The 24,661-nt window shown below is 39.7% G+C and overlaps 1 protein-coding gene across 3 annotated transcripts in view; it reads right to left on the bottom strand.

Moving 5' to 3' along the window:
• alk (ALK receptor tyrosine kinase) overlaps positions 1–24,661 on the bottom strand; it is a 509,166-nt gene that overhangs the window by 268,886 nt on the left and 215,619 nt on the right. For 2 of the 3 annotated variants that reach the window (XM_051948169.1, XM_051948170.1), the window contains exon 3: positions 15,426–15,581. In XM_051948169.1, the coding sequence (XP_051804129.1) occupies positions 15,426–15,581 (156 nt within the window). The remainder of the gene's footprint in view (positions 1–15,425; positions 15,582–24,661) is intronic. The other variant, XM_051948172.1, reaches the window with a different exon arrangement.

The following is a 24,661-nucleotide window of genomic DNA, read 5'->3' as shown; positions in this document are numbered from 1 at the left end:
CTTAATCTATGAAAGGCGCTCTGCTGACCTTGGCACCAGTCTTCCACAGTGTGCTATATGTTATAGTTCACCGCCTTCTGTTGGTCTCTTTGCAATGAGTGACTCTTTAAATACCATTTAAATATGTGTGCACTATATGGAGCACAGGAAATTACAACCAAGAAAACTGTTCTCATTTATTTCATTTGTCAAAACGACTCCCTCTGGAAATGGGTAAGTAGCATTGTTATACATTTAAACTGTTTATATCTGGAGGTACTCTTGGTTCCCCTGGTGTGAGATGCATTTTTAATAACATGTCCTGGTTACATCAGCTAAGTGGAGGTTTGGAACTGTGAGTAAAGCATGAGTCAGGAGCACAAACATGTCACTGATGCTTACAAAAATATTTATTCCTACCATAGTTTTAATGAATACCATTGCAAAACAGAATGAGATGGGGAAAGAAAAATAGGGAGAGACAAAGATTTAAGGTTTGCTGTCAGTTTTTTATGATGTGCAGTCATAAACATCTTTCATTCCGCCAGTTTTAGTTGCACATATTTAGTTTTTTGTGTTTCCACAAACAGACTTTTTTCCCCTGAAGTGGTTAAAGCCTTGGGTTTCAATTCATCTCAAAAAACAACATTACTTTGAACAGCAGTGGGTGGTGTATACACTGTAGTAAGTCAGTGCAAAATATGGCTTGTTTACTGTTTTTCCAAAATACAGTTGAACAGGCCTGATGCTTTTTGGAAGGAATAACAAGACTGACCAGTAACAGCAGGGTACTGTTAAAAGTTCAAATTTTAGGTTCACAAAGCACTGTTTAGAGGAACGACGTGATAAAGAATATCATTGCTAACTTTGAATACACTACCTGAGATAATGTTTTAAAATGTAATTATTATACATATATGTTTTTAAAATAATAATTATATATAAGTTTTTAATTCATTTCTAAAATATATTAAACCATAATTTGTCATACATTGCTACCTTTGAATAAATGTTCCCAAGTTATAAAAATGTAGCTCGACTTATTTTTTAATTTTTTTAATCCTTTATTCTTCTAACAATTTTTGTGGATTGTGCATTTTTAAATGTTAAGCAGATTTTTTAGACTTCAATTTTGAACCTTAAAATTTACACACGTTAATGGTGCATGTCTGCAATTCATGGTAGTGTGTAAATACATTTTAAAAGAAAATGTTTTAACTTACAGGGAAATACATTTGAAGTTAATGTTGATTAACCTCAAATGCAACATATACATGCAGCAAAACTGTAGGTGGACTTTAATATCATTAGTCAGTAAACCTCATATTCAATTGTAGAGTATTGTAAGGTAATATTTGGTAGTTAACCATTTAGGAAAATAACATAACAGTAATACTGTAAAAATATTCTACTGTAACTATCACCCTCCTCTTAGGCACATTTCTCAGGAACAGTAGAAATTTTCCTGGGTTATGTTTAACCTTCAAGCGATCGAGTGGGGTCATTTATGACCCCAGCCATATAATTATATTTGCCGTTTTTATATCTTTTATCTGAAAAATGTTTCCTACCATGAATTTGTCAATCTACTTGTCCTACAGCTGCTCATAGTTTTTTTTAGAGATCAGCCAACTAGTGTGATAAGGATAATGGAAACTTCTCTGGGGTCACTTATGACCCCAGAAAGATGTATAGGTTTTTCACTATTGTAGGCCTTAATTTTATTTATTTATTTCTACCTCTGATCGCTGTATTTCAGTGTTTTGCAGTGCACTATAGCTGGTAGACCTACATTTTTAGCCACAGCTGCCCTGGGGCAGACTGACTGGCTGCCAATCCACTCCTACAACCCCTCTGACCACCACCAACATTACACAGCATACACATTCATACACCAGTGTAAGTGGCAGCACTGGAGGTAAGGTGGGTAAAGTGTCTTGCATTGGACGAACCGCTCTGCCACCTGAGCCACAGCCGCCCCTAATCTAAATTAGGGATGTCCCGAGCCGATACTCAGTATCGGTATCGGACCTCGATACGCCTATTTTGGAAACTCGGGTGGTATCGGCTTTAGTCACGGTATCGCGCCGATGTCGTTTTTCAGCGCCGTCACACTTTACGGCAGCTGCAAATCAAAACGCGCATGCAGCATGTCCGCTGTTTGGGATTACTTCTCCATTCAAACCAACGACAGTCCAACAGCGTCTTGCAATGTTTGCAAAAAGAACATTTCTCGAGGAGGCACCAGCAGGGCGCACTTTAATACAACAAATATGATCAGACATTTACAAAGAAGTCACCCCACGGAGTTCGGGATATATAAGGAAAAGACAGCGAAGCCACAGCAACAAACTTTGGCGGAGGTGTTTCAAAGAAGAGAAAAGCTACCTCGAAATAGCGAGAAGTCCAGGAAATTAACAGAAAAGATTGTCGAATTCATTGCACTGGACGACCAACCTCTTTCCGTGGTGGAAAACAAAGGATTTCGTCGTCTGATGGACTTTGTAGAGCCAAGATACGAACTCCCATCTCGGCACTATCTGACGGATGCGGCATTACCGGAGCTACACGAGAGGGTTTGTGAACGCATTCGATCCCTCATAGCTGATGCAAGCAGCATTTCCTTTACAACAGACATTTGGAGCTCTGATGTGTGCCCAATGTCTCTGTTAAGTCTTACTGCACACTGGATTGACGCCTCTTTTAATCTCGTTAATGTTGTGCTGCATGCTAACGAGTTCCGCGGCTCACACACAGCTGAACATGTGAAAGAAGTTATTGAGGAAATGTTGAAAGGATGGCAAATACAGAAAGAACGAGTGCATGTGGTTTTAAGAGACAACGCCAGCAACATGCGCAAAGCCATGGATGAGATGGGGGTGCGGAGCCTGGGCTGTGTTGCACACACGCTGCATCTCATTGTACACGAGGGTTTACTCTCACAGCGCAGCGTGAATGACACTTTGGTCATTGCCAGGAAAATTGTGGGTCATTTTAAGCATTCACCCCGAGCCTACTCACGCCTGGAGGACATTCAGACTGACCTTAAAATGCCCACAAAGCGTCTGCAGCAGGATGTGCAAGTGAGATGGAACAGCACTCTGTACATGCTGCAAAGCCTCCTTGAGCAAAAACGTCCCCTCAGTGTCTATGCAGGCGAGCACAGCCTACCCTCTACTCTGACTGCAAACCAGTGGATGTTAGCAGAGAAGACTGCAACTGTTCTGGCCCCATTTGATGAGGTTACAAAGTCAGTGAGTGCAGAGACAGCAACATGTGCTGATGTGATACCTGCCATCACAGTGCTGAAGCGAGTTCTGTCTCGAGAAGACGAAAATGATGCAGGAATCAAAACCATGAAGAGCACTCTCCTCGAAGCTGTAAACAGGCGCTTCTCCCATGTTGAGATGGAGCCACTGTACTACATCGCCACTTTGGTGGACCCAAGATACAAAGACAGGCAAGTCTTTTAACATTTATTTTGCCAAAATTATTTAATTACCAAGGGTATCATTTGTGTGAGTTAATGATTATTTGTAATATTTCTAGGTATTTTGCAAGTGCAGCCAACCTGAAAAGTGCCAAAGCCTCACTCCTAGAGACTGTGGAGAAGGTCTGCAGAGTCAGCAGTGAGCCAGCGAGTCCAACCCCACGTGCAAGACCAGCGGAGGCAAGCAACAAACTGGGAAGCGTGTTTGATGAAATTTTGGAAGAAAGTGAGGTTGAAACAAGATGTGCCACCTCATCTTCAGTTGTCACTGAAGTGCACAGCTACTTCTCTGAACAAACCATCCCCAGGTCAGTCAGTCCACTGGAGTACTGGAGGGCGCATGCTACACAAAAACCCTCTCTGGCTGCTGTTGCCACAAAGTTCCTCTCTGCCCCTTGCACAAGTGTGGACAGTGAGAGACTTTTCAGTGCTACCTCAAATGTACTGGATGAGAAGCGAAACCGTTTATCTGCAGACTTGACAGAGAAGCTTGTCTTCATTAAGAAAAACTTTCACCTCATTATTGATGGTTAGACAGCTAAACTAAGCCCTGTTCACCCTAACAGAATGTAAGACAGGGTTTTACAGTTTGTTAAAGGAAAAGTATTGATTTACTCCCTGTATTCTGCACTTTTTGTTCAGTATTTGTGTGCAAGTTGAGCACCAGCACTTTTGAAGAGAAAAAAGGCTCATACAACTACATTTTAAAGTGTAGAAGTTTACAGTTACTCCTCATATGAGTTCTCACTTGTTTTACCCCCTGTGTTCTTCTTACAAATGTAGAACTTTTTGGGTGAAATTCAGCACCAGCACTGGAAAAAAGAGAAACTATTTTATTTTTGCATTGAATATTAAGCTCAGCTAGCTACTGGGTTATTTATTTTTCTATTTCTAACAATCTATTTTTGTGTAAAACGAAAGTTTTAGTTTTGTTATGACTTTTGAAGTTGAAGTATTCTGCAGACATGGTTTGAAACTATTTTTTATTATGAGATTTGTTGCATTGTTCTTTTTAAAGCAAAATAAAATACATCTGTAATTTTGATACTGCTGCATTATTTTTAATGCTCTGAGAATGTAGGGATCGGATCGGATCGGTATCGGCAAACCACATCATTAAAAAATGGGATCGGATCGGAAGTCAAAAAATCTGTATCGGGACATCCCTAATCTAAATACCTCTCTGCATGTTACATTGCACACATACAGACAAGATGTTTGTGTAGATTTAGTTTTTATGTACTTTTGATTTACTATTGAGGAAACAAAAGGAATAAAGTTTTAAAAGAAGTGGCAGACAAAGCGTGTCTAAATAAATGCTATTGTGTTCTTACAATGCATCATATTGTTCAAATGGTTTTACTTTAGCTCTGAGTCAAAAATGATTAAAATCCATGAATAATAAAAGAAGGTTATTTTAGAATATCCATCTTAAAATGCAGTGGAGTGGAATAGGTAAGAAAGCACAAAAAGAGGCAATAAAGTAGACATATTCCTGTGTAAAATATAGTGGGCTCATAAATGACCCCAGTCGGTCATTTTAGTCGCTAAAATAGCTTGGTCACTTGAGGGTTAATTCTGCAAAAGCGTCAGAAACAAAAAAAATCCCAATAAACATGGTTTTAATCTCATTGTTGACTGTATTACTAACCATTTTTATCAATACTTAGTGCAATGGTGTTCGTTACCTCTCACAGATCATGGTTCAATGAGGATAGTTCACTCAATTTTCATTAAAAAATGCATGTTAAAACTTTTTTAATGTGTACTGGAAAGACATACATATAAAATACACTCATTTTACTTTTTAAAAAAATGTATTTTACATTTAGAATTTTTTTCTTTTCATGGAGTTGATAGATTACCACAAGATATCTCTTCTGTTCTGCCCACCACAGCCTTAAGTAGACTGCCTAGAAATACCCAGATTTCATCATTATATCTGGAGTCAGAGCTCATGTTTGTGCCCCACTATATATTTTATGGTGTTATTTATGGTATTGCATGAAACACAAAAAATCCCACTCTCAGTGTCTTTCATTTTCACAAGGCAGGCTGTGTGTGGTAAAAAAAAAATGCATAGAAGGAGGGTTTGTTAAGAACAAAAGGTGAGTGGTCAAAAATGTCGGTGCTGAACAAACAATGTTCCAGAGAGTGGGTCAATCAGTGGCGTAGGAGAGCTGCATCTGCCAAGTTTTATTTCTTTACTCTTAAGAAAACTGTTCAAAATGTCTGAATGCCTCGCTGTTCTTTTTATAGTTACATTCACACACAGGTCTGACAGGCCAAGTGTGTTGCCATGGAGGCAGCCATTTTCCCCGTGTCCTGTTTTTGCCGTGCTTAACAGGTCAGGTTGCAGATGGAGGGGCCAAACCCAAAGCACAATCTTGCCTCAAATGCCAGGGCTATTACATTTCAGCTCCAAAACGGATAAGTAGAACAAATTGCCTCTCATCCAAAGTAATGGTTCATAATTATTTGCTCAGATAAGAAGGGTTCTGGGTGCAGAAAAAGGCATTGGATGGCTTCCCTGTCTGCGTGGCAAGTGGACCATTGATCTGTCTAGATGCAATCTCACTGTGTAGAGGTGAGAACAGCTACGCAGTAACAAGTTTTCTTCTGCCTCATTTTAAATCAAACTTTGACAAACTTTATATGGAGTTTCTAATAAATAAGGATCGCCTACAGTGTTCTTTGCCATTTTTTTTGTCTTCTCCACTGTGCAAGAGAATAGCCAACACCACGTCTTTCTGTGCTTATGAAGGGGCTCAGGAAGATATTCCCAGAGGGGCCCACTGAGGCATTATAAAAGGCACTTTAAAGTTTGTAGACAGCTACGTTCAAGTGTCCACCCTCTGTAGTCTTCCCTTTGCCCCATTCTACTGCTTTCGTTTTTTTTTTTTCCCCTGAAGAGCAGATATACTAAGGCGACCGAGCAACAAGAACAGTACCACTTCACAGATGGCTGCAAAGTAACTGATGGAGAATCAATGGTCTGTTGATCATTTTGTTTGCAGAGACTGTCAAAGTGAAGCTTAAACCAGAGATGCCTTTCCATTCAGTGTGGGGGATTTTCTATTATTGCTTGTATGTAGACCTGGTCAACAATTGGAAGAGCTATCTATCTTAATCAGATTCAGTACCTGAGGTATGCGGGTCGGCTTTCAGTCCGATCACTCTGGCTGCTCAGAATAAAGGTTTGACAGTTAGAAAGATGCAAGGATAACCATCCATTTCCTGGTGGATACATATAGCAGTTCTCTAATAGTCTCACAGAACTACTGTTTTAAAATGCACAGAATGAGACCTACGCTGACAGTGTTTGCCTTAACTCCTAACACTGAAACCAGAATGTAGGATAAGAACATTAGCTCCTGTAAGCCAGAGCCAAGCTCCCTCTACATTTTGCCCATTTATCCTCAGTCCTATAATGCTCAGCCCAGCTAAGAAAATCCAGATGACTCCCTGAGTTGGCAGATGACAGACAGCCTCAGGGCCACTCTATTACAAACAAACAAATCAACTGCTCCAGCAAACAGCGTCCTACCAGATATCTCCTCCTGCCAGTCAGCTTCAAGCTCCAACTCATGCTTCTCTATTCTGTGTTTGAGAGTGACAAATCAATGTGTAATCATATTCACACGTTCTTTAGTGGGAGACATTGGGGGCAGACATGAAATTGAGATGACCCACTCTGCACAGAAAGGGCACACGTTCTAATCATTTTTTGTCTTTGTTTCAGCTCTTCACCAGGGTCCTGTTTCAAAATCTCTAGTACATGACAAAGGTGAGTCATTTTCAATCAATTCAATTAGTCTTGAGGGGGAAAATGGTGAGATTTTTGCGTGGTTTGAAGAGGATGCCTATTCCTTAAGCTTCCCTTTACATCCCCTCACAGTTGCTGCTGTAACTTATTAATCAGGCAATGTGGAAAAAGAACAGTTCCTCTGCCCTCTCACAACAGAAAGAGATGATGTGTCAAACTAATTAATGACGAGTGCAGATTTTCTTGATCTAAATGTTTTATTTTTTATTATCTTTTTATGCTCATTGCTTTGCCAATGGCACCACAGCCTCATGATGTTCTCATTACAAACATCCCCAGAACACTAATGTGGCTTTCTGCCCCCACATATCAGCCTCAGGGGAGGAGCAGGGTGCTGCAGTCTCAAGCCACTGATGGCCATGGGCATCATGATGATGACGGACAATGTGTGCATTAAAGTCACATTTTATTTCTCACATTTATCAGAATAATAATAGTAATAAAAGGGTCGTTCAAATAGAGCCAAAGAGTGATACATTCTATACCAAAAGACAACTGTTAGTTCAAAGGAGGACAGGATACAAAAGTAAAGAGTGTGGTTAGTATTTCTGGTGTCGACTAGTGATGACAGCAGTCTTGGATGATCTCGTCCACTAGTCAGTTCAACTAACTTTCCATATTTTATTAATGTACAATGCTCTTCAAAGTGGAAAATTGGATATGTGATATCCTTTGAAATCATTAGGTAGAACTTTAGATTTAGGAAATGAAGATGAGCATGTAGGTAGTCTCCGGATGAACTACCATATAACGCTTCACCAGAACAGCGTGCACCTACATCCAGCATTGCCACGTAGATGTGAACTTGAAAGAAAAAGGGGCTGCTAGAGCTTCCATAGCTGGCGTTAGCCAAATGATATCATGGCAGACGCTGTGATCACGCTGGATCTGAAAATATAGCTCAGTTTATCACAACAGTGACTGCACAAGAGAAGCTTTCATTCAGCTTTTTGAAGGCAAAGGCATCCAAAAGTTGATTGAATACATTGAGTTCATCTGTAATTACCAATGTACATGGACCTGTGGTGGTTTCAAGTTGCAATGGCAATTTATTCAGTACTTCTGCCTCAGTAGCAAAATTTAGCACTTTGCATCCTGCAGTCGTTTTATGCATTTCTGTGTGCTAAAATATGACAATAATGACACATTAAGATGAGAATAACTCTCGATAAATCTGCAGTGGATCAATCTGTAGTAGGATCGCAATCATGCGATCCTCAGCAGGCAGCTGATGTAGTGTTCACTTGTTGTCATAGTTACAGTGATGTCATGCCGTTGTATCGCAATACAGAAATCTTCAACAAATCTGTGGTTCCTGACTATAACCCAGTCACTGCCAGAATCTAATCACTTGGTCCTTGTGTCATTCTGACCTCCCCTGAAAATTTCATCCAAATCCGTCTGTTTTTGAGTCATATTGCTAACAGATAGGCTGCACAGTGGAATAGTGGTTAGCACTTTTGCCTTGCAGCAAGAAGATCCCCGGTTCAAATCCCGGGGTGGGCCTGGGATCTTTCTGCGTGGAGTTTGCATGTTCTCCCTGTGCATGCGTGGGTTTTCTGCGGGTACTCCGGCTTCCTCCCACAGTCCAAAAATATATTAAGGGTTAATTGGTTACTCTAAATTGCCCGTAGGTGTGAGTGTGATTGTTTGTCTGTTTATGTAGCCCTGTGACAGACTGGCAACCTGTCCAGGGTGTCCCCTGCCTTCGCCCGAGTCAACTGGGATAGGCTCCATCACCCCCTGCGACCCTAGTGAGGATAAAGCGGTGTATAGATAATGGATGGATGGATGCTAACAGACATACAGACAGACAGACAGACAGAGAGACGGACAGACAGACAGAAAAACCAACGCTGATCATCACATAAGTCCACCGTGTTCCTTGGTGGAGGAATAACAACAACCATGTCCACACCATCATATCATATTCAGAGAATAAAGCTGCACTTGCCGTTTTTTTTTCCAGCTAACCTGTATGGTGCAGCCTTCAAGATTGGAGCACAGTAGGTGTTATCTTACTTGTACTTCAAACAGAATATTGAGTTTCCGTGGAAATTCGTCACAAGGAAAAAACATACATGAGAGGCAGGTTTAAAAGGCAAGCTTTAGAAGAACTATTGTAAAATTACCAAAACCTAAAGAAGGCAGACAAAAAACGTAATGAAGTTAGCAAGAAACAAACACAAAAAAGGACCTAAACTAACAAGACACAAACAGAATACTGGAGGGTACAGCATGAAGAACACTGGTAAGGAATAAAGGCAAGATACACAGGGGAGGAGCACAGGTAGCAGAGAACAGATGAAGGGAACACTGGTAGGAACACAAACAAACTGACAAAGGATAAAGGGAGAGACAAAACTTTGTCCCAATTCTCACCTCAAGGCCTGACAAATTTAATTGATGTCACAGCTGTAGTGTTGAGTGTGTGAGTTTTTGACGGCTGGAAATGGTATAAAAAGAAGAAACAGAACGTTCTACTGTTAAAAAAAAAAGTGAATTTTGAGTCAATCTCTCCTTGTTTATGATATCAAAGTATTTCTGCTTTTTTAGAAAACTACCAAATGCCAGGAAAGCCATGAACAACTGTAAGTCTTATGTGGACTTTAAGCGAGAAATACAAACAGCTCCACAGATGTGTAATAAATAACCGCAACAACGAGCTGCCTGACACTTTTACTTACAGAAAAACTTACTAGCGGATTGCTTTTCAACGCTATTCGTACACGTTTTGTGCAGGGGGAAGAAGAACCACATTTAAAGATAACCAGTTTTGCCTTGCAGTATGCACAAGTCCCTCAGGAAAGTTTGCACATATGCTGAGTCATAGAAAGGATTCATAACAGCACAGAGAAGTCTGCTTCAGAGACCTTACGCTTTTGAGATTTTGACAGTGGGACAGCCCTGAGTCCTCATGCACTGAACAGGAACGCACCTCAAAGTCCATGAGTTGGAGAGTCAGAAGCCTGGGATTGGACCTGTACATCTATGCTACTGTTGAAAAGTTTGGGGTCACTCAGACAATTTGTTTTTTCCATGGAAACTCACACATTTATCCATGTGCTAACATAACTGCACAAGGGTTTTCTAATCATAAACTAGCCCTTTATCACCATTAGCTAACACAATGTAGCATTAGAACAAAGTAATGATGGTTGCTGGAAATGTTCCTCTGTACCCCTATGGACATATTCCATTAGTGTATTGCTATCTTCGTTGAAAAAAAAAAACTGCTTTTCTTTCAAAAATAGGGACATTTCTAAGTGACCCCAAACTTTTGAACGGTAGTATATATGTCCTTTTGCCCCTGGATGGTGGTCAGATCATGGCACCAATTTGAAGAATGTGGTGCATTTGGGAAATGACCGAAAATGTATAAAGTCTGAAATTCTTGTCCTGTTTCTACAAATTTCAACAACAAATTGTTTATTCAAAGTGATAAAGAATTACTAATTAGACAATTTGAAATACTCTATATCCAATATAAAAACCATGTTTTATTGTAACTACTAATGCACAAAGTGTTTGTGATCATTTTGCATGACTTTGTGGTCATTCTGTGTCTATGAATAGCTGTTATGCATTATTTAGTGATTGTTTGACATGTCCTTGTAATTATTTTATTGATTTCCAAATAAGAAATGTTCTGAGGTTTTGATACCAGCAAACCACTTCACCTCTGTCTGGATCAGTGACTAAATATCAAAGCTGAAACTGCCACCTCCACATACACTACTGTTTAAAAGTTCGGGGTAACACAAACAATTTAATGTTTTCCATGAAAACTCACACTTCATGTGCTAACATAATTGCACAAGGATTTTCTAATCATCAATGAGCCTTTCAACACCATTAGCTAACACAATGTAGCATTAGAACACAGGAGTGATGGTTGCTGGAAATGTTCCTCTGTACCCCTATGGAGATATTCCATTAAAAATCAGCCATTTACAGCTACAATAGTCACTTACCACATTAGCAGTGTCTAGACTGGATTTCTGATTATTTTAATGTCATTGGGAAAAAAATGCTTTTCTTTCAAAAATAAGGACATTTCTAAATGACCCCAAGCATTTGAACAGTAGTGCACACACACGCACGCACGCACGCACGCACGCACGCACGCACGCACGCACGCACGCACGCACACAGAGGGGCTGACTGGGTAATGAGACACTAAGTCAAAAATATTGATCATGACAACCTTGTCATCTCTACTATGAATGGCACAACTACTGATAGAGTCATGGAGCCCAAATATCTTGAAAATTGGATCGATGAGAAGCTGACATTTAAATATCATGTGTCCAAACTGGTGGCTTAATTGAGACCCAAAAAGTTGGTTTCTCTTACAGGAATAAATCAAGTTTTCTGCTGCAACGCAGAAAATCCCTTGTTGAGGCAACTTTTCTATCAGTGTAGGATTATGGTGACATTTTCTATATGCATGCATCAGCTGTGACTCTTAAGCCCTTGGACACTATTCATCACTCGGCATTAAGATTTATTACGTGTGATAATTTCAATACAATCACTGTGAGCTGCAAGCTGAGGTTGGGTGGCCCTTCCTCTCTGTAAACTGTGACAAACACTGGGTTTTATTTATTTATCAGGACTTTACTGGCTTTAACCCCCTCACATTACCTCATGACTGTCTTTTAATGTGGGCTTTTACCATACATACTCAAATGATTTGATTACTCTGAAGGTCTTGGCTGTTTTCACTCAGCTTGGAGAATCCAGTTTTACTCAGCTACACACCCACAACCTGGAATAACCTGCAGAACAATGTGAAGCTTGATTCGTTTTTATCCTCATCACCATGCGGCTTTGTAATTTCATCCTGTTTTACTTCCAGCTGCTCTTGTTTTCGGTGCTTCATTTGTTAAATTTAAAGTGCTCTAGTCAATTATTTCATTACTTTACTCACTTTACCTTATTATTACTCTGCCAAGGAATGCGGCAGAGTTACGTTACGATTGGCATTGGTCTGTCTGTCTGTCTGTCTGTCCGCAACATTACTGAAAAACAGACAATCAGATTTGGATGAAATTTTCAGGGAAGGTCAGAAATGGCACAAGGACCAAGTGATTAGATTTTGGCAGTGATGCAGCTTATAGTCTGGATCCACGGATTTGTTAAAGATTTCTGTATCACTGCGAGATAGCGGCACAGCATCACTGTAACCATGACAACAAATGAACACTACATCAGCTGCCGACTGATGATCACATGATTGCAATCCTACTACTAATTGACCGCTGCAGACCACGACTTTTTTAAAGATTTAATCTGTCGGAAATCATACAACTGAGCAGCCTTGGCGGAGTACTGCGCTCTCTGAGGGCTTTTTTGGTTGTAATTGTTATTTACATTTTATTTGTGTGTTCACATCTTCTATTTTATGGCTCGGTTTTATTTGCTATTTATTCATATCTCTATGTATTCTAAATTTGAATAAAGGATATATGACCGAATATACAAATCTATAGAACCGTTTAGGGTAAAAGCAGCAATCACAAAAGGTGGGAAAACACACAAAAAAGGAGGAATCAAAAACACCAGAGAAGCACAAGGGAAGGAACTTTGAAAGAAAACTGAAAGTAGCTGAAAAGGGACAAGCAACATACATATCGATAAACAATGGTGGACAAAGACAGACGAGCACAGGAGACATAGGGACAGTTGTCAGAAAGACTGTGGAGGTGAACTTACTAAACAAAAAGAGTAACCAAAACTGCAACAAACCCCCCAGACCATGACAGCAGCATTCAGCACTGACTGCCACAGTGGGAATGAGATCTAGCAGTGGTGTTGTCATATTTGCTCCGTTACACGAGAAACAGTATTAATTATTCATTCATGGGCATCACAATATACAGCACAGAGGAATCAGTACAAAGCATTATTAAGTTGCTGTTCATGGCACCTGGACTTGTGGTTGATCTCTGTAACCTCGGTGATTCGTCAGCTTGTATCTGCACAACGTGAAACTAACTACCGGCGTCTCCGGATAAAAGAAACCCGGCCCGTTTACAAGCTTCAAAGTTGAACGTCTTACGGCGGATGAGTTAGGTACTGTAGAAAACAGTTCTAGCAATTCCACGGATCACAGTCATTAAGTATTCATCCCTTATTTCCATCTCTTTTAAAAAGTGCCAGTGAAATGTGTGGAGACAGCAGCTCGCCCAGCTCAATTATTCAAAACGCGCCAACTGCATTGTGGCTAACTGAGGGCTTGAGCATGATTATGCACATATATTTCCTTTGTACTCTGTGTTGCCTACCTTCAATCATCATCATCTTTGTCTTCTTTGTGATTTTTGTTGTGGTACATGCATGCATGCCTTTTAACTGTGGATGTTACGGGGTCAGAGAAACACTGCAAAAATCGACTGCCCCTTCTAATTATACTGAAGCATATCATACACAGTTCTAATGAAATCCATCTGGTTTGGGGAAGTTAGTATTTTTAATGATAACAAAAAAAAAACTTTTAGGTAGGCTGAAACATCTGTTTTGTTAATAATATTATATAGTCTTTAACTGAGAAGTTGTTAAAATGAGTGATTATTCTTTTATAATATTAAAGAGTTAGCAGTTCACCATCCAAAGCATGTGTGAAAATATAATCAAACAGAAGGGATCATTTTTAAAGACAAGCCTCAAAGCTGATGTAAAAATGCTCGTACCCAATTTAAAACACTTTCGACTGAAAATGGAGAGAAAATTTTTTTCCAACTCCAGAATCTAACCATTGTTCCATGATCTCAACATATACTGTAAATCATGCTAGCACATATACAACTAGAAAAGCACTCAAGAGAGCACAGTGCTCTTCCAAAGCTGCTCAGTGGTTGTAGAATTTCGGACAGATAAGTCACAATAAGTCTATGGATTTATAGTAGGATCGCAATCATCTGATCATCAGCAGATAGCATGCCGCTATCTCGCAATGATACAGAAATCTTTAACAAATCCGTGGATCCAGACTATAAGCCGCATCACTGCCAAAATCTAATTACTTAGTCCTTGTGTCATTTCTGACCTTCCCTGAAAATTTCATCCAAATCCGTTAGTCTGTTTTTGAGTCATGTTGCTAAGAGACAGACAGACACACAAGCCAACGCCAGTCGTCACATAACTTCGCCGAGGCGCCACCTCCTTGGTGGAGTAATAAATACAGAGCAAGGTATTGACAGTATTGATGTGTTCTCTGGGACACTCTGAAAAACAAAGCCATTTTTCCAAGTTGACAGAGATCATTTTGTGCAGATGGACATAGTATTGTTGCTACTTTATCACAGTTTCAAGTTATATTAACTCCACTGTTGGTGTTTTAACCACTGTAATGAGTCACCGCAAACACACACACACACACACACGCGCGCGCGCACAGGCATGCATGCATGCATACAAACGTGCTCTGCCTTCATTGACAACTTAAGCTGTATATAAAGGAAGAGGCATCAATCATTTCTACAGTCCACTCACACTAACTCCTTTCTTTTACCAGTCAGTATATTTCATTTTTCCAATTCCATCCAGTACCCCACAGATCCTGTCTCAGACTTGTAGCTCATGATAGAAAAAAAACATTTAAGGAAATAAATAGACCCTTCTGTCTCCTTCCATTTCACCATCACTTGAAGAGATAACACCAGAGAAACTGTTTTCTCATCTTCCAAGGTATGAAAATGAATGATGCTGGAGGATATGAGAGATTTGAAGGTCTGGGCTGACAAGATGTTTGCAGAATACTGCTTTAGTAAACTGTGCTCAGCTTTTACCTGAGAAAACTTTATGAAAAATAACACCTCAATAGCACTTTTGGAAACATAGCACGCTCCTTTACTGTGTTGGCTTTAAACTGAATTAATCACAGTGAAATAGTTTAAACAGTAAATTTCTGTGTTGATATAATTACGAAGGTGTCATTAATCAAACAGAGTGATATCTCTTATTACATAATACCATGATAAAACAGACACTGAATTAAAACAGTGTTAAATTAATGAATGATACATCATTTATAAAATCTAATATGATCAGAGAATAGCACAGTAGAACAAGTGTGAGAAAGTTTGTTGAAAAATGAAATTCCCCTGCAATGGGGGAACATGATACCTTCATTCTTACCTTCCTCCCAACCCTGGGGGCTTCCTGCTTTCTTCTCAGCTCTCTCATTCCTTTCCTCCCCGGCAGCCACTATGCTCCACGTGAACTCTGGGCTTCCCTCCACGGGCAGCTCGCATGTTCTGCTATTGCCAGGGCACTGGTGGTCTGGTGGAAAGAAGAGGAATCTCTATGTGAATATGAGACTGGTGCACTCCAATATTTACAAAAACAGCTTCAGAAAAATGATACTCTCCAACAGACACTCTTTAAGAACGTTTTAAATAGTTCATTTTAAAAGTTTCATTGGGCCCTACCATACTGCAGCTATTAAATGACACTCAAACTAAAGTGAATCTTGAAGCCCACTCTACTTAAATCTTATTAATCTCAAACCTCTGGGCAAGAAAACTAATGGCACCAGCAAAATATGTGCATGAGTTCTCAAATAAATAATAAAACACTTCAAAACACCTTGTTTGTTCTGATTAGCAAATGGAACGTTTAATTATATTCACTGCCAGGGGAAAAGAAGTATTCAATTAATTCAATGTAATGTTGCAACACTGCGTTTGGGCTTTATTGACTGAATGTCTACAGTTTCCAACTACAGCAAAAACAGTCTCAAGAGTTTCAAACTTTGGCAAACTCTGAGGTTGCTGCACATGTACCGCTTCGTTCCCGATCTTACAACAGCTTTAAAGAACGTGGGAAGAAAAAGAAAAGCTTTGTATTTTCAGTTTAAATGGCCTCATTGTGTTCTGTCAGGCCTTGAAACAGAAAGTAACACCTTTAACAGCACCACCTCATTGGTGCATAGAGCACAGGTTTTCACTGGTAGTACTTTATGCACATTCAGTGTTCCTGTTAACAGTCCAACAGTACTAGACATCTGTTACTGTCTAGTACTGTTGGACTGAGTGCAACAGGAGGTAAAGGAGAAATGTTCTACCTATTTCTAGGTTTGTTTTTCTATCCTTGGACTTCACTACCAAAGCTTTGCATGATTCACGGGTCAAAGAAATTGTTATTTATATTGTGTTATACTGTCTTTTTATGCATCCACTCAGTTCACCCTCTGTCTAAAACCAACTGTTATAGCTCCTGTCTCTTAAAAGTCTCCAGTCTTCAGATTGGCCAACATCTATAAAGCCTGCCAAGGGGGCAGCAGCTCGTTCTTGTGAGCTGTACCGCCTGTGGCCATGCAATGTCTGGAGCAGAAGACCATATAAAGAACTCTAAAATGAGCTGATATCAGTAAAAAAAAAAAAAAAAACTCACAGAAAGAAACAACAAAAACACTGGAAACAGTCTGAAGTCTGAGCTTTTGTAGTTTTGCATACTAGTTACACTTTATTGTCATTTTATTCTGTTTTTTTTTGTTTGTCTCACAGGGATTACTTTCACATACTTGTACCGAACTGTTTGAAACTTTGTTGGTTACAATGAATCAAAACATCTGACTTGCGTGGTTGTGTGCAAATTGTGAATGTAGTAGACAGCTGAAAAATGCAGATAAATATAAATGAATATATACATATATATATATATATATATGTATGTATGTTCATTAACTGAGATGATGTGTCTAAATTTTTGACTGGTAGTGTAATTATATATACGTATGTGTGTACAGATAGACACAGGAAGGAACATATGACTCCTTTATGGTGTCACTGCCGTAATGCCAAAAAAAAACCCTCCATAAAAAAATTTGCTCAGAGAGATAATGTAGAGTCTGTTCTCCTCCCACTCATCTTCTTACGGTCTCTATCTTTTCCTCCATCTGTCCTTCACTCCCTGTGGACAGACTTCATGTAGACTCATCCCTGTGGCTTGGTAAATCGCTGTTTGAAAGGGCTTGGTCACTTTCAAATGACTTCTCACACCAGGCTTGGGCAGAAAGGAAGTAGAGTGTTGTATAATCATCTTTGTATGTCTCCTAGACTGGATTTAAGCGGTGGACTGAGTCAGTCAGAACATGAAAGTAATATTTTAATTATCACAACGCCATGCCAAAATGTTTGTCTGATAATGTTCACTGCTAGAGGTTGATAGTTAGCAAAAAGCACAAGATGACTGACATATCAAATATTATTTCAGCATTTTATTTATTTATATATTTTTATTTCATGAGAAAAGTAATAGAGTTCAATGTTTTTAACAGCAGTGTGGTTAAAACTAATCCCGTTAAATCCTATAAATGAGGCAATGTGAATATATCAGTGCAATGAACAAGAAGCATGGCCATTATCTCTCTATTTTGTATAGGAGACTCACAAGTTCACACTTAGCACTAGGACTACAAATAAAGCATGAATGTTTTTAATTAATCAATGACATGTAACATATAGAGATAATATAAATTCGACACAGTGGTATGATTTTCTTGTTGAAGATGGCTGATAATGTAATTCAGCAAAGACACAGTACTGGCATTCAGGTTCAGCAAGTATTTATAATTAATATAAATATATTTTCAGAAACCACTCCAGTGAAGTGTAGTAAGTGTGATGGAGCCAGTTTATTTAAGGCCAAACAGTTCAGATTAATGCACTAACAAGCATAGAGTTGCTGGAATCTCAGGACGCTAGAACGCAAATCTCGCGAGCTCTCGCGCGATTTCGGAACGAGATTTGCGTTCTACTGTCCTGAGATTTGGATACAGACCACAACAAAGAGCGATCGCCAGGTAATGTGGATGTTTTCGTTCACTTCTCATCTCTAGTATGTTGTGGGACACTCGTTGAGACTATCTGAGCCGGTCAGTGTGGGGCAAAAGCACGTTAGGGCGGACTTTGACGCGGGGGGGCCAGCTGCCCCATACGTTTCGCTAGCCGAGCTGCTAGCTGAGCTGCTAAGCTGCCTGCCTGGCTAAATACTGGAGCTATGTCGAAAATTCATTTCTCCATCACTCACATGTATAAAATTACATATGGAAACAGACCCCAGGTTGAAAAAAACCGAAGTTCCCCTTTAACTGATAACTCTAAATTGTCGTAGGTGTGAATGTGAGTGTGATTGTTTGTCTCTATATGCAGTCCTTTGATAGACTGGTGACCTGTCCAGGGTGTCCCCTTCCTTCATCCTAATGTTACATGTCCACTAGATGCGTTTATCCTGCATGTAAATGTCGTGCATCTGAAAATCGCTCGCTTGTTTGGCGTGTACTTGAGGCCTGTAGCCGGTGTTCAACTCCAGCTGACCTTCTTCTCAAACTATCCTGCCTGCCCCTGATTGGACAAACGCATCTACTCGGGAGCTCAGTCTCAAAGTTTGTCTTTTATTATGAAAACAGTCCAGCGAAAAGTATTTCTGAAAGCATTTGAGGCAAGAAATAAGCTGTGCAGTAGCTGAATCCGTTCGCGTTGTAGCTCACTGACAGCTAATTTAGACATTTGACAAAAGTTTTGAGACGCGTCGGACCTCCACACGTAGAAACTGAGTCTATTTTATGTAAAAGAGATCTGGAGAAACGCACCAGATCGCAGCTCGAAACGGACTGCAACCGGACCAGCATGCAATGTGGTGCGTTTCACATAGACAATGAATGGACTGCAGGAAATTGCCAAATCTAGTGGTCACATGCCTTAAGTCAGCTGGGATAGACTCCAGCTCCCTGCCACCTTAATGACAATTAAGCGGTGTATAGATAATGAATGCTTTTGCTCTTGGTAAGCTGGCATAGCAGACAGTGCAGACAATCTGATGAGACAATCCTATTGTATTCATGCCATCAGTCAATTATAATAAGAACATCATCAGATACTGTATGTACAGCAGTTTAGAGGTCTGGAACTAGGCCTGGGCAAATTATCTCACCCACTTAACGAGAAAATGTCCACAAAGACCAGCCACAAAAATAATGTGATAATATAATGGATGCTGTTATTAATGCTTGTGTATGGCATATCTTTCAAGTATTGTCATGTTTATACTTGTACAATATCATTTGTGAGGAAATTAGTTGTTTATATGTTCTTCTGTTTGCAAAGTCAAAATTGCCCTATTGGGACAAGTGAAGTATATTACATTAGTTGAATTGTGTTTAGAGAGGCACTTCTATAACACTTCAGATGGACTACATTAACACACTGATGTTATCAGTTAATGCAGCCGTTTTTCCTTCTGTTCTGTCCAGATATGCAGTGTTATAGCCACAGTATAGAAGTGGAAGAACTTACTTTTCCAACATTTCTTGGACAGTCTCACTGTGCTGAGGTCTTGGAAACTTTCCCATTTTGTGCCTGTCTTTGAGAAATCAGAAGCTATTTCACATATTGATTTTAGAGCAAGAGCACTCACTTCTACTGTTTGTAAAAGTTTTGTTTCTAAATTTTAGTTCAGCCTGTACATCCTAGATACCACATGACTTACTGCAAACTCTGCACTCTCTAAGCATTAAGTGCTGGTATTCTTTGGATCAGATACTTTGTAATGGGCCAACAGAGAGCCTGTGCCATGCAGAGCCACTGTGTTTGATCCTAATGTCAGTATAAACTAATAAAACACAAGCTTCTGAAGTCTGTTTGTCTGCAGTAGACATGACTTCTTCTGGCCTTCTGTGCAAAGAAAAAGAAGGCAGGGTACTCAAATATTGTAGCACAGCCAGCCTCAGTCATAGGTTAGCATGTTAAAACTGACAGTATTTAATATCTGGAACCAATGCCGCGTAGCTTGTCTGGGATCCTCTGCTCCTCATTCTATACAGTGTAATAAACAAAGCCAGATGGTTTGATGTGAAGTGCTGCCTTTAATATAGTATGAAAGAAATCTCCAAATAGCAATAAAAAAGCACAAACCGTCACCTGCATCAGAAAGCGAACAAGACACAAAGTCAAGATGCCCTACAGCAAATCTGTCACGTCCACTGTGTAAAGACTGTCATATGATTCTATTTAAATCTGTAGGTCCTATATCTCTCTCTATATATCAGGGATGTACCAAACACACAGAGGGATGCAACCTTGATGTCTTTATTTGTTATGCAAATGACCATAAATAAAAGGAGAAAAAAAATTCAGGCTAGTATTATATTGTGTTAATTTTGATTAATTAATTACAGAAAAAAATAAAGTTCCCTAATTTCTGCCATATAAGTAACACTGATGCACACTCCAGCTCAATAGGTGGCGGTAATGAACCGAAAGTCTTTTTGCAGCCATGAAGAAGATGCACAGGATGCACTGAGTGATGTCAGCGCACAAGAAAGTTTGGTGAACAGCAAAGGAAGAGGAGATCACATTACTTGGCTTGTTGGGCGGAAAGTTTTCTTTTAAAAATCTTCCCGATGGCAGCTTGGATAAAAGTGTGGTTGTGTGCAAATTGTGCAACAAAGAGTTTTCTTATCACTGCAACACTTCAAGCCGACGGTATCACTGCACATCACATTTGCTCCTCATCTCAGCAGACATATTTTATATCCAAGAGAAACAGGTTGTGAATGCAGTGGAAATGACATTATTACTTGCACACAAGGTTATTTTAAGTTAGAGGTTATGTTAGGTCATTGCTCACTACATCAACACCTTCAGTAACATGAATCATAAACTGTGACATGAATAGTTACAGTCTGTGTGGACCAGACACAGTTCACATGACAGGATAATTTAGTACAAACTGAACAAAACAGACATTTCACATGGATCTGATTTCTGTTGGTGTTTGCTAATAAGATATTTTCTCTGGCTATGAGCTATGGAGCCACAGAAGGTGACCAAACGTTGCATGAATTCTACTTTATCCAGTCAGCTCCTGCAGGGAAGCTAGTCAGCTGTCAGCAGAGATCAAGCTGATGTCCTGTCAGCATAAACAGTACAGTACAGATTAATTATTAAGTTGACTTTGGCTCTAAAGAAATACCTGTTATGCATTTGGCCAAGGAAAAGAAAAAAACATGTTGGTGAACCTGTTTTACAGACGAATGTTCACAAATTGAGGTGTGCAGGAAAAATTCTGGGATTGATTTCATGGGACATTTTATGTGGCAATTATCAGAGAATTTAAACGGAATTAATTCTGGACTTTGTAAACTGAAAGCAGATTAAAAGAGCAGATGAGTGTCAATCCAGCCCTACAAACCAGTTTAGTAAATGCAATCATTTCTGTCCAATATTCTGTTCTACTCGTATTTTCATTATACACGCTGTATTATCAAATATTTCTCTCCTTAAATATTTCAGTCTACAATATTTAACATACATTCTGAGTTAAAACATAGCTGGAAAATGTTCAGTGGCTTGAAACGTTAAACTGAACGCTTAAAATGAGCTTTACCTAATGAGGTGGCATCAAGGCTGCATTAGGCTGCCTGTAAATTACATGGCTGTCCACTTGAGGAGGCAGCTCCCTTCAGAGAAATCATAGCAGCAGTCTTTCCCAGCCATTTAGTGCCAGAAGGGTAATAGTTTCCATACTTAAAACTTGTCATTTGGCAAAAAAAAAAAAAAAAAAAACAACATTGATTCCTGTAGCTCATCATTATTAGGGACCTTCAGGGCAGATTGGATATGTAGAAAAAGAGAAGTTCAAGGTTGCAGTGAAAGGTCATTTCCTTTGTATTTGTCTGTGTAGCCAGATGCAGTGTGCTGAGCTATACCAGGCTTTAAAGCTGCACTGAGCTGAGATCAGCAGAGTTGTTCTGACTCATATTGATGCAAACAAACACATTCACTTTCAATTCCAGTTTGTACTGATTGGTCCATTCGCTGGAGTTTCTGAAATGTTTATCAGTCGCTGCCAGCCAGCAAACTCTGGTGGGATGAAAAAGGTGACGGTTTGGAAAATAGAGTTGAACTTTGCTTTGTGACACGTTGCTTTAAGTGAGTGACTGTCGCTGTCGGGGCCAAAGAAAAACTACGGTTGTTAAGCAGTGCTCTGTGTTTCTGTTTTTTCAGGGGCACTAGTGTGGCCAGTCGCAAATGTGAACACAAATGAAGGAAATAATAATGATGTATTAGTTTTTATGCATAAAATAAAGTGATTACTACAACGGTTTGAAACATAAGATGTACCCTGAACCAAACACAAAGCAGGATTGCATTAATAATGCATTTTCAAAAACGACAAGACTTACTAATGTGTATTAGACTTTGAAATTGGGTTGAGGTTATTGCATTCCATCTGATCAAATTTCACAATCAAATCAAAACTTTTCTTTGTGAAGTGGCGAGTTTAGTTTAACTTTAACTTTTCCAAGTTCCTCAGGTTACAACTATGAGATAAATGATCCACCGACACTTAACAGTACCGGGGCAAATTAAAAAAGAAATGGAAAAAAAAAAAGGATTTCAAACTGGAGTATTGTGCACTGAGCAAGCTGAATGACGCTGTGGTCTGGCCTGAAGCCACACTGAGCCCCTGGAAGGTTTTGATCGGAGAAAGTGATCAGTCAAACATCTTTCCTGTGATTTCTGCATTCTGCTTTGCTTTACTTGTTCTTGTGGAGAGCAACAACTATGGTGTCACAGAAGCTCTCCACATTTTTTTCTTTTCTGCAGGATATCATGAAAGGTCCAAGGGCATCAGGTCCTGCTGCCTTGTATATCTCCACAGGAATGCTGTCCTTTCCTGATGTCCTGGCTGAGTTTGACTGGAAGATTTCTTATTCTTTCAACGTGTGGCTGGGACAGGACTAACTGCTGGGAGAACTGGCTTAGAGCTGCAGGGTCGACCATGGTGGGCCTGTTGAGCAGGTTGCTGAAGGGTCCTGCTTGGTGACCTCTCAGTACTGCCTGGTCTTCGATCAGGGTTGTGTCCAAAGACAGCGATCTCAGTGGGTTCCATACAGGGCTGCACAGTCGTTAGAACTGTTGCCTTGCAGGCAGAAGATCCCAGATTTATATCATGGCCTGGGCCTGGGATCTTTCTGCATGTAGTTTGCATGTTCTCCCTGTGCATGTGTGGTGTCTCCGCTACTCCGACTTCTTCGCACAGTCCAAAAACGTGCTCAGATTAATTAGTAACTCTAAATTGTTCGTAAGTGTGAATGTGAGTGTGATTGCATGTCCCTATGTAGCCCTGTGACAGACTACCTTAAGTAGAACAGAACAGAATAGCTTTATTGTCATCATACATGGGGGCATGCTGAAAATATAAATAGCTGTCACAGGATGGTGCATTGATAGCAAGCTAAATTAACAGCAATAAATAATAAACCTCCAATGTACATATGAAACAAGACTATATTAAGAGTTACAACATATGCAAAAGGCAGATATATGCAATACAGTGTGGGAGGTAAATGAAATCAAGTAAAAAACAAACAATGAAATAGGATAAATATTGGCAGATTGCACATAAGCAGCACTAGAACCATTAGGTGAGCTGGGACAGATTCCAGCACCCCGTGACCCTAATGAGGATTAAGCGGTGTATAGATGATGGATGGATGGGTTACAGACATACATGTGCATACTTAAAACACCCATAGAAAGCAACACAGATACAGGTTTCACTCCTGTCTGCTCACATTTCTCCACCATTGGATTTCATACTAATATTCATGTATGTAGAAAAGCACTTGGCACACTGACAAGCTAAGCATTTTTGTGTGCTGCCAAATGGGGCTGGGAGATATGATTCAACTGTGGTGAGCAAGATCTGTGTCTGTTATCCAATTTCGCCCACCTTCTGCATGTGCAAAAGCACTAAGAACTGATGACTTGCCAAATGACCACAGACATGGGTTTCACGGCTCACTCATTCACACTCACATCTTTGATTTTCTCTTAAAACCATAATATCCTCGGAATATATAACCTCATCTCTTTTTTTTGACATTCCTGAGCAATGGCCCATTTACCTTTTGATTACACCACTGCACATTTTAATCAAACTAGCTAAAGAGCTATTTAGAGAAATGGTGACTACCGTAAGAAGCATTTCCGACACTTTTCTCCCTCCTGGCTGCATCTGCCAAAAAGTATCCTTGGTTGCCCCCTAATGTTTTGGCAGAGCATTGTTAAATTAGCAGCAGGTCATGACAAACAATCTCCCTGTTAAAAAGTTAGTTTTAATATTTGATTTGTCTCTAAGCACAGAATAATTGCTGGAAACACTGTCTGAATTTGAATCATGTGCTCCCTGTCAGACTGTAATATCTTTGGGAGCAGAATTTATGCTCTTTCGCTTGATAAAAAATCCTTGGAGAAAATAACATTTCTTCAAGGTTGACGTCTTTTAGCTGTTGCATGTATAATGGGGCTATAATGGGAAATAATGTATAAACCGGTGAGAGTAAGTTAATG

The sequence above is a fragment of the Acanthochromis polyacanthus genome, chromosome 1, assembly GCF_021347895.1.
Source record: "Acanthochromis polyacanthus isolate Apoly-LR-REF ecotype Palm Island chromosome 1, KAUST_Apoly_ChrSc, whole genome shotgun sequence".
Lineage (NCBI taxonomy): Eukaryota > Metazoa > Chordata > Actinopteri > Pomacentridae > Acanthochromis > Acanthochromis polyacanthus.
Note: the sequence above shows the minus strand (reverse complement) of the source record. Positions and strands in the feature narration are given on the sequence as shown.